Source organism: Cottoperca gobio, unplaced genomic scaffold (assembly GCF_900634415.1).
Source record: "Cottoperca gobio unplaced genomic scaffold, fCotGob3.1 fCotGob3_155arrow_ctg1, whole genome shotgun sequence".
Lineage (NCBI taxonomy): Eukaryota > Metazoa > Chordata > Actinopteri > Perciformes > Bovichtidae > Cottoperca > Cottoperca gobio.
In genome coordinates this window covers 349,145-359,751 of record NW_021166812.1, presented here as the reverse complement: position 1 = coordinate 359,751, position 10,607 = coordinate 349,145, and the positions used below count along the sequence as shown (strand labels likewise).

The 10,607-nt window shown below is 43.3% G+C and overlaps 1 protein-coding gene across 6 annotated transcripts; it reads left to right on the top strand.

Moving 5' to 3' along the window:
• The first annotated feature begins 2,753 nt into the window (after window positions 1–2,753).
• On the top strand, window positions 2,754–10,017 carry vipas39 (VPS33B interacting protein, apical-basolateral polarity regulator, spe-39 homolog). 6 transcript variants are annotated; one of them, XM_029426327.1, is made up of 20 exons: window positions 2,754–2,843; window positions 3,288–3,346; window positions 3,496–3,588; window positions 5,702–5,807; window positions 5,899–6,036; window positions 6,361–6,399; window positions 6,477–6,541; window positions 6,619–6,675; window positions 6,889–6,981; window positions 7,088–7,121; window positions 7,291–7,393; window positions 7,897–7,924; window positions 8,034–8,107; window positions 8,204–8,279; window positions 8,760–8,894; window positions 8,982–9,023; window positions 9,100–9,276; window positions 9,376–9,465; window positions 9,595–9,699; window positions 9,785–10,017. In XM_029426327.1, exons 3-20 carry the CDS (start codon window positions 3,496–3,498, stop codon window positions 9,803–9,805), a joined length of 1,476 nt encoding a protein of 491 aa, XP_029282187.1. In that variant the 5' UTR covers window positions 2,754–2,843; window positions 3,288–3,346; the 3' UTR covers window positions 9,806–10,017. The 6 variants fall into 6 exon arrangements, with proteins under 6 accessions (XP_029282187.1, XP_029282184.1, XP_029282190.1 ...); XM_029426324.1 differs by having other exon boundaries at window positions 3,288–3,362; XM_029426328.1 differs by having other exon boundaries at window positions 2,759–2,843; window positions 3,288–3,336.
• Window positions 10,018–10,607: the final 590 nt, after the last annotated feature.

Here is a 10,607-nt window from a genome sequence, read left to right as displayed (position 1 = left end):
CATGAGTCAGCGTCATGAGTCTTATACCCTGACATGAGTCAGCGTCATGAGTCTTATACCCTGACATGAGTCAGCGTTATGAGTCTTAAACCCTGACATGAGTCAGCGTTATGAGTCCTAAACCCTGACATGTTTCAGCATTATGAGTCTTAAACCCTGACATGAGTCAGCGTTATGAGTCCTAAACCCTGACATGAGTCAGCGTTATGAGTCTTAAACCCTGACATGAGTCAGCGTTATGAATCTTAAACCCTGACATGAGTCAGCGTCATGAGTCTTATACCCTGACATGAGTCAGCATTATGAGTCTTTAAACCCTGACATGAGTCAGCGTCATGAGTCTTATACCCTGACATGAGTCAGCGTTATGAGTCTTAAACCCTGACATGAGTCAGCGTTATGAGTCCTAAACCCTGACATGTTTCAGCATTATGAGTCTTAAACCCTGACATGAGTCAGCGTTATGAGTCCTAAACCCTGACATGAGTCAGCGTTATGAGTCTTAAACCCTGACATGAGTCAGCGTTATGAATCTTAAACCCTGACATGAGTCAGCATCATGAGTCCTAAACCCTGACATGAGTCAGCGTTATGAGTCTTTAAACCCTGACATGAGTCAGCATTATGAGTCTTATACCCTGACATGTTTCAACATTATGAGTCTTTAAACCCTGACATGAGTCAGCGTTATGAGTCTTATACCCTGACATGTTTCAGCATTATGAGTCTTTAAACCCTGACATGAGTCAGCGTTATGAGTCTTAAACCCTGACATGTTTCAGCATTATGAGTCTTAAACCCTGACATGAGTCAGCGTTATGAGTCCTAAACCCTGACATGAGTCAGCGTTATGAGTCTTAAACCCTGACATGAGTCAGCGTTATGAATCTTAAACCCTGACATGAGTCAGCGTCATGAGTCCTAAACCCTGACATGAGTCAGCGTTATGAGTCTTTAAACCCTGACATGAGTCAGCATTATGAGTCTTATACCCTGACATGTTTCAACATTATGAGTCTTTAAACCCTGACATGAGTCAGCGTTATGAGTCTTATACCCTGACATGTTTCAGCATTATGAGTCTTTAAACCCTGACATGAGTCAGCGTTATGAGTCTTAAACCCTGACATGTTTCAGCATTATGAGTCTTAAACCCTGACATGAGTCAGCGTTATGAGTCCTAAACCCTGACATGAGTCAGTGTTATGAGTCTTTAAACCCTGACATGAGTCAGCATTATGAGTCTTATACCCTGACATGTTTCAGCATTATGAGTCTTTAAACCCTGACATGTTTCAGCATTATGAGTCTTTAAACCCTGACATGAATCAGCGTTATGAGTCTTAAACCCTGACATGAGTCAGCGTTATGAGTCCTAAACCCTGACATGAGTCAGCGTTATGAGTCTTTAAACCCTGACATGAGTCAGCGTTATGAGTCTTATACCCTGACATGTTTCAGCATTATGAGTCTTTAAACCCTGACATGAGTCAGCGTTATGAGTCTTTAAACCCTGACATGAGTCAGCGTTATGAGTCTTATACCCTGACATGTTTCAGCATTATGAGTCTTTAAACCCTGACATGAGTCAGCGTTATGAGTCCTAAACCCTGACATGAGTCAGCGTTATGAGTCTTAAACCCTGACATGAGTCAGCGTTATGAGTCCTAAACCCTGACATGAGTCAGCGTTATGAGTCCTAAAACTCAGAAATTTGTCAGCAAAAAAAGAGATTTTAACGTTTTGTTCTACCACATTAAATATGTCAGTAAATCCCCCACTTGTAAATTTAACAAAGGCGGTTTCTATCAGAGGTTGTCCATTTAGCTCCCCTAAAATCTTCCAACTGATTACAGCCCGCCTGCTCTCTGACATCATCAGGCTATTTAAAAATATCTGAACAGCTGAACCAGTTGGGGGGGGGTCAAATAACACACACACACACACCCACACACACACACACAGACACACACCCAGACACACACACACAAACTGTGAACGTTTTTTAAAAACATGTTCAAACTTTCATCCATCAGATGATGTTTGAGTTTCTTGTCTGTGATTCACTTTAAATACATGAAAACAATAATAAAACATTAATAATGAAAATAAAACAAATAATATTAATAATAATAAAAACAGACCAGTGCCAGTTGTTGACGTTGGTGCCGTCGGCTCTCTGCTCAACAATCCATCGAGGATCTCCTTCACCCCATTTAGCCATCACTGAAGTTATTATACTGCTGTATTCACTGTACTTCTACCCTACATTTACCTCTTTAAATGTTTCCTGAGAGTCTCTGACTCTGAAGCTTAAAAATAACTTCCCACACTTTGATCACTTCCTCTAAGGGCTTTCAAAGTAAAACAACTCCAACTAATAATAAACTTTAGTCATACAGCACTTTTCAAAACAAAGTAACAGGGCTGAACCAGAATTAAAAAAGATCAGAATCTTACAATAAATCTTATATCATCAAATATGTTTTTTTGTTTGTTTTCATTATTATTAAAATGTTATAAATGTTCTTATGCCTGTTTCCCCCAATATCACCAATCAATGTTTTATGTCTTATATTTGATCATTTTTAACTAATTTGTCCAGTTTATTGGATTTATATGTAATCTTAAATACATGTACAGAACTCTCTTTATCTATTTGATCAATTTAACATCAAAAAATCTTCAAAAACGACTTTAATAATTGTATTTTTAATTAAAACCAGAGCATTCTGCTGACCACTTCTGCCGTGTCAGTGTTCACTACAACTCCCAGCAGCCTCCGCGCTGCCGGAAGCTGTGAAACCTCCGTCAGAGAAGAAGAGGAGCAGCTGCAGCTCAAGGTAAAAACAGCTGATTGTTTATCACTTTTATCATGTATTTAAATATGAATCTGTCTGATTGATATACAGGTGAAATGTCCGCGTGTGGCGAACTCACTGTTCCCGCCGTTTGTTAACGTGAAAAAAAGTTACATCCGGTACAGCCTGCTAGCACGCTAACCATAGCATGCTAACCTTATTCCTGCTGTCAGACAGATAAATATAATATAATATAATATAAACCTCCAGAAAATACACACAAATACACGAAATATACACACGAAAAATAAACACACTATATACACAAATACATGAAAAATACACACAAGATAAACACAAATATACAAAAAATACACACCATGAATACATAAATTCACATAAAATACACAAAATACACACAGGCTCTGCTCGACTAGATTCACTTTTGGTACCAGGTGTTTTTCTCAATTTGGTTTTCCACTGCAGATTGTACTGCTCAGTGAAGGCTGGTGATCAGCTGTTGGCCTGACTACTGGTGAGGACAGGTGAATCTGAGGACAGGTGAGGGTGAGGATACCTGGTGGACAGATGAGGAGCTGCAGTTCCTAGAGGAAATGACAGGGATATAAATGTGTCTTTATTGTTCCTGTTTGTGATGACGTTTTAAATAAAGTATGTGTTGTTGTGTGTCCAGATGATGAAGAGTAAAGCAGACGAGGAAGACTACTGGAACAGCTCTAAGTTTAAAGCTTTCACCTTCGATGATGAAGACGACGAGTTCAGCAGGGTAAGACATCTATAGTACAGCATGTAGTACATCCTATAAATACTCTGTTTATACTCTGTAGTACAGCGTACAAATACTCTGTTTATACTCTGTAGTACAGCGTATAAATACTCTGTTTATACTCTGTAGTACAGCGTACAAATACTCTGTTTATACTCTGTAGTACAGCGTATAAATACTGTTTATACTCTGTAGTACAGCGTATAAATACTGTTTATACTCTGTAGTACAGCGTATAAATACTGTTTATACTCTGTAGTACAGCGTATAAATACTCTGTTTATACTCTGTAGTACAGCGTACAAATACTCTGTTTATACTCTGTAGTACAGCGTACAAATACTCTGTTTATACTCTGTAGTACAGCGTATAAATACTCTGTTTATACTCTGTAGTACAGCGTATAAATACTGTTTATACTCTGTAGTACAGCGTATAAATACATACGCCGTAGCACTCGCCGTAGGTTTGTTTACTTCCAGCACCGACAATCCATTACAACCATCTGGTCAGCTCCACGTACCGTCGCACATCTGACGCGTCATCAGAGCGCACCCTCTACCACAACATATACTGGGAACACCACTCGACTGCTGCACTCCCGGCAGCAAAGAAAACCTGGAACGGACTTTTCCTCTCTCCGCCGTCTCACACCAACAACATCTAATCTAGACAACATCAGACCTCTCCAGCCTGCCACCACCGCACCACCCTCCCTCTCAACCAACCTTGCCCTCCTCAACCTCCAGTCAATCAACAATAAAGCCCCCATCCTGCACGAACTCATCCTTGACAAAACCCTGGATTTTCTTCTGCTCACTGAAACCTGGCAACAACCCAATGACTTCTTCTCCCTCAATCAAACATCACTAAACCCCGCCTCACCCATCGTGGTGGTGGCCTTGCTGTTATCTACAATCAGAACTTCCGGATCACAGAACTCACCCTCCCCCCAGTACCATCCTTTGAGTTCCTTGCCTTCAAAGCCCTCTCCTCAATGACAGTTATTCTCATTTACCGGCCTCCTAAAACTCATCCCTCCTTCCTCTCTGATTTTACTGAACTCCTCACACTAGCCTCATCCATCTCCCCACGCCTGTTACTGCTCGGTGACCTTAACATCCACATGGACTCCCCCACCTGCAAACTCTCAGCTGAATTCTCTACTGGACAATTTTTATCACCCAACATGTCACCTTCCCCACCCACGACAAAGGACACATCATCTGCTCAACAAACCTCCCAGTACTCGACCTCTACCCATGCCCCTTTCCCCTCTCAGACCACAAACTCATACAATTTACCATTGCTTCCCCCACCCCCCACCCCCGCCCCCTCAGAGAAATCACATTCCGTAATCTCCATGCCGTCGATCTCCACCATCTCTCTGGCCTGCTTTCCTCTACTCTCCACCTGGACACAACCATCACCTCACCCGACGATATTACGAACCTCCTAAACTCCACCCTGTCTACCTCCCTCAACACTCTAGCCCCCCTCAAAAGGAAAACTGTCTCTTTCAACACCTCCTCACCCTGGTTCACACCCACACTGCGCAAAATGAAACAGACTGGCCGCAAACTTGAACGTCTCGCCAAAAAGAACCTCCCTTACAGTCCACCAAGAAGCCTACAAAGATTCCCTCACCGCTGCCAAGTCTGAGTAAAACCCGAAAACCTCTCAACAACTACCACCGAATCTCAAACCTCCATTTCCTGTCAAAAACATTGGAATGCATTGTTGCCAAACAACTCCATTCCCACCTCCATGCCAATCACCTTTTTGAAACCCTCCAGTCTGGTTTTCGCCCCCTCCACAGCACAGAAACGGCATTACTCAAAGTCCTCATCGACCTTTTCACCTCTGCTGATACCGGTTCACTCAACATCCTAATCCTCCTTGACCTGAGTGCAGGTCAACCCTTTCTTCCCTCGTCCTAACCCCTCCTCCCACTTCCCCTACTATTGTAAAGCAGCTTTGAGGTCTCGAAAAGCGCTGTATAAATTAAATGTATTATTATTATAAATACTATGTTTATACTCCGTAGTCAGGGTGGGTAGGACTATGGAAATACGTCGTCTCTGCAGCTCCGTATTGTGTTTGTGTTGTTCAGTTAAAAGAGTCAAAGCAGGCAGTGAACAGCATCCGCCGCCTGGTGGAAGAAGACGAGGATGAAGACGATGTGGAGAAGGTCAGCTGGAGCGGGGAGCCTGTCGGGAGTAAGATTATTGTTATTATTATTAAACATCTGTGTAGGGTCTGAGCTGTGATTGGCTGCAGGGTGTGCATCATTCTCCTGTGACTCTTCAGGTATCTCCTGGTCGGTCAATGAGACTGCAGCGTCCAATCAGAGGACAGACAGAGAGCCCGCCTTCCCCAAAATCACCACAGACACAGCGACGATCAGCAAGAGTCACTCAGGGTACTCTCTGAGCTCTCTGTTCAAAGGTGAGACAGGTGGGGAGGGGAGACAGGTGGAGAGGAGATACAGGTGGAGAGACAGGTAGAGAGGAGAGACAGGTGGAGAGGGGAGACAGGTGGAGAGGGGAGACAGGTGGAGAGGGGAGACAGGTGGAGACAGGTGGAGAGGTGAGACAGGTGGAGAGGGGGAGACAGGTGGATAGGGGAGAAGGTGGAGAGGTGAGACAGGTGGAGAGGTGAGACAGGTGGAGAGGGGAGACAGGTGGAGAGGGGAGACAGGTGGAGAGGGGAGACAGGTGGAGAGGTGAGATAGAATTAATGAAACTAAAGGTTGTATCTTTTTCTCTGCAGGAAAAACTAAAGGAGGAAACTTCCCGACATTCACTGACTGTGAGTATGAAATAGAGATGAGTGAGTGAATGAGTGAATGAGTGAGTTTGACTGATGCTGTTGTGTTTGTGTTGTAGCACTCAGCGACTCCTCTGTCAGGCTCTACGCTCCAGAACTCCGAAAACCCAAATCTGAATATAAGGTACAAAATATTCTGATTTAACTCTGCTAATTGGATCATTGTGGAGCACTAACGACGTGTTCTTGTTGTGATGTCAGGATTACGTCAGTGATTGGTCGCCTGAGGAGACGGTCCAGAGAATGCAGCAGGGAAAGGTAACAAAGTATAAATACAGTGTAGTACTACTGTGTATTTGTACATGTTTTACAGTGTACTACCGTGTATTTGTACATGTTTTACAGTGTACTACTGTGTATTTGTACATGTTTTACAGTGTACTACTGTGTATTTGTACATGTTTTACAGTGTACTACTGTGTATTTGTACATGTTTTACAGTGTACTACTGTGTATTTGTACATGTTTTAGGTCGTGTCTCTGGAGAAGTTTCGGTCTCTTCAGGACAAACTGCTACTGCTGGATTATGCCGTCTGTGCACACGACGGCAACGTCATCACTGCTGTAACTTTATTTATAACCTGATGCAAAACAACATTATCAATATATAAACTTTATTAACAACTTTATCAAAACAACTGACAACACACATTTTTTTGTTTCCTTTCAGGTTTTAATTTATTTAAAGAGGACTCTGAGTAAAGGTGAGCCTCCGGGTCCAGACTCTGAAATAAATGATCCACAGAGGAAACATGTTACACAGTAAAAATATATAAATATGTGACTTAAATGTTTGTCACTACTTATAACAAGTTTCTGTTTTATTTTGTGTTTGTCGCGATGCGCTGCTCCTGGATCTGTCCTGGTGTTTAGAGGTTTTGTTCCGGGAGCTGGAGTCCAGACAGACGGCTCTGAGACATTTCATCTCCTATCTGACTGAAACCAGAGCCCAGAGGCTGCTGCTGGAGCTGCTCAGGTCTGCTCACACCTCTACCTGTACACACACACCTGTACACACACACGGCGGCTGTGGCTCAGGAGGTAAAGTGGTCGTCCAGTGGTCAGAGGGTCGGTGTTCGATGCCCAGCCTGCAGTCAGCATGTCGAAGTGTCCTTATATTATTTGGAATGTGTGTGAAAGCTTTGAGTGATCGCAAAGCGCTTTATAAATGCAGTCTATTTACGTGTGTGTGTGTGTGTGTGTGTGTGTGTGTGTGTGTGTGTGTGTGTGTGTGTGTGTGTGTGTACACACACACACACACGTGTACAAACCTGGACAGCAGGACAGATTTAGGATTGTTAAGATAAGAGGACACAGTGTAGAGTCTGAGCTGTGATTGGCTGCAGGGTCTCCTCAGGTTTAGGGAGTGTTTCTGTCTTTGACTTAAGACGATGATATATTTCTGTAATGACGGCCACAGCTGTCTGGACTCACCTGGTGTGAAGAAGTATTTATCTGATGTGTTCTGGTTCTTCTTAGAGCTCTGGACAGAACGGAGGACGTGGCGGTACGTACAACACAGTACTAGTACACGCCGGCAGTACACAGTTATAGCACACACCGCACCACAGCAGTGCACAGCTGATATCATTTCCTGTGTGTTTCCATAGCGACAGCTGCTGCAGTATAAAGAACACCTGAGCATCATCGACGAAAACAAAAGGCGGGACTTCCTGAAGAGCTGCCTCAGGTGACTCTACTAACTTTACTTCACCACGTGTAAAAGTACTCTGAATTGATGTTTACTAACTTTACTTCAACCCGTGTACAAATCCTCTGTTTCCAGTCTTCCATTTTCTCCAGAAGACACGGCACACATTCAGGATCACTACACGCTGCTGGAGAGACAAATCATCATCGAGGTCAGCAACACGCAGGGAACCAGTTAGAACCAGTTCAGACTTTTTCTCAACCAGGGTTGAATCTATGTGAATGTCACACCACCAGGGTTGCTTACAGCCGGGGCGTCGCAAATTATGTCATTGGGGCGCACAGTCGTGATGAAATTGTCACAGGTGGCCTTAAAGATAACAAACATGGTGTTGGCAGCAGGAATGTCTTAACGGTAAACTACAGAGGAACGTCTGACAAGTCCGACGCCCCGTTAGTCCGACGCCCCGTTAGTCCGACGCCCCGTCAGTCCGAAGCACCGTTAGTATGACGCCCCGTTAGTATGACGCCCCGTCAGTCCGAAGCGCTGTTAGTATGACGCCCTGTTAGTCCGACGCCCCATTAGTACGACGCCCCGATATTCCGGCGGCCCATTAGTGAATCCTAATGTGATGACTAAAACATATGTTTTATTGCTTTCTCAATTTAACTCTCCTCTGCGTTGTTGCCAGGCAACCGATCGGCAGGCTGAGCGCGGCGGGAAGGTGGAAATCTTCCAGAAGTTTCCAAGAAGAGCTTCAATCCTCAACATGCCGCTGATCACAACACTGTACTACTGCTGCTTCTACCACTACTCTGACGCTGAGGTTAGTCTGAGTTTACCTAAACCAGGCTGATGTTAGACTAACCAGCACTATTTAAACCACCTGACCCCGTTTGCTTTCTGTTTGCAGGGAACTTACAGCAGTCCATTGAATGTCCGCCAGACCTTCAAGGTTTGAAGGGACGTTGTTTAAACATATTGAAGTTACTAAGTCTTCGTTCTCTAACATTGTTGACCTTTGACCTCAGATTTCGGAGAAGCAGTACTTTGTGACGGCGTTGGCAGCCCGGGCAAAGCTGAAGGCTTGGTCGGACGTCGATGCTCTGTTCACCAGCAGGAACTGGCTCGGCTTCACCAGGAAAAAATCACCGCTCGGCTTCCAACGAGTCGTCGACATCCTGCAGAAAAACTCTGCCCCCACACAGGTGAGGGGGGCGGGGCCAAACTAACATTACCACCTATCAAAAATAAAAACAGGTGTTTTTCAAAGTGTTTGATTAGCAGGTGTGTTATTTGATTGACAGGTGCTGCAGGACTACGTGGCGCTGGTTGATGATGCGGAGTTGAGGATCACTTTGGCTCAGAAACATAAATGTCATGACATCGTCATCAACGTGAGACTTTTAACATTAATAATCTATATTTAAATGTATTAGACCAATAAGAATCATCAAACCAGACACCTGTTTATATTAATGATGTGATGTCATGATGACTGACTGTCGTGTTTCTGGACCAATCAGACATACCGAGACCTGAAGGACCGGCAGCAGTTGCTTGGATACCGCGGGAAGGTGGAGAGAGGGTCAGCGGAGGAAAGGAAGATCGAGGAGTTGCTCAACAACCAGGTGAGGAGGGGGGAGAGGAGGAGGAGGAGGGGGGGATTCTTCATCGTGTATCCTGTCGCTCACTCCTTGTTTTCTTCTCTTTCAGCAAATTCGGTGGAAGAACTGAAAACTTAAACTAAAGACTTTTACTTTGCAACAAGAGAAGAGCTGTAACCATGACAACGTCCAATCAGATTGCAGAGAGGAGTTCTTTGTTTGACCCCACCCACAGAACACAGGGTGGGTGGGGGCTTATATTTCTGCTGAGTCATCGCTTCAACATTCCTCCTGTTTATAAATATGAATGTAAAACAAAATAAACTTTATTGAAAAAAGTGACTTGAGTCTTTTCTACTGGAAGAGGAGTAGGGCGAGGTTTTTGTTTGAAATCGCTTAATAATGTACTGACATAACGTACTGACGTACTGACGTACTGCTAGAACGTACTGACGTACTGGAATAACGTACTGACGTAATGACATAATGTACTGACATACTAACAACGTACTATCGTACTAACATAATGTAATATCGTGCTAACATATTGTACTATCGTGCAAACATATTGTACTATCGTGCTAACATAATGTACTATCGTACTGATATATTTTACTATCATACTAACATAATATCGTACTCACATAATGTACTATCGTACTGACGTACTGTCGTACTGAAGTACTAACATTGTACGATGGTACTAACATTGTACTATCGTACTAACAATGTAGTATCGTGCTAACATTTTGTACTATCGTACTAACAATGTGCTGACGTACTGACGTACTAACATATTAAACTATCGTACTAACATAATTTACGAACGTACTAACATATTGTACTATCGTGCTAACATAATGTACTATCGTACTGATATATTTTACCATCATAATAACATAATATCGTACTAACATAATGTGCTAACATAT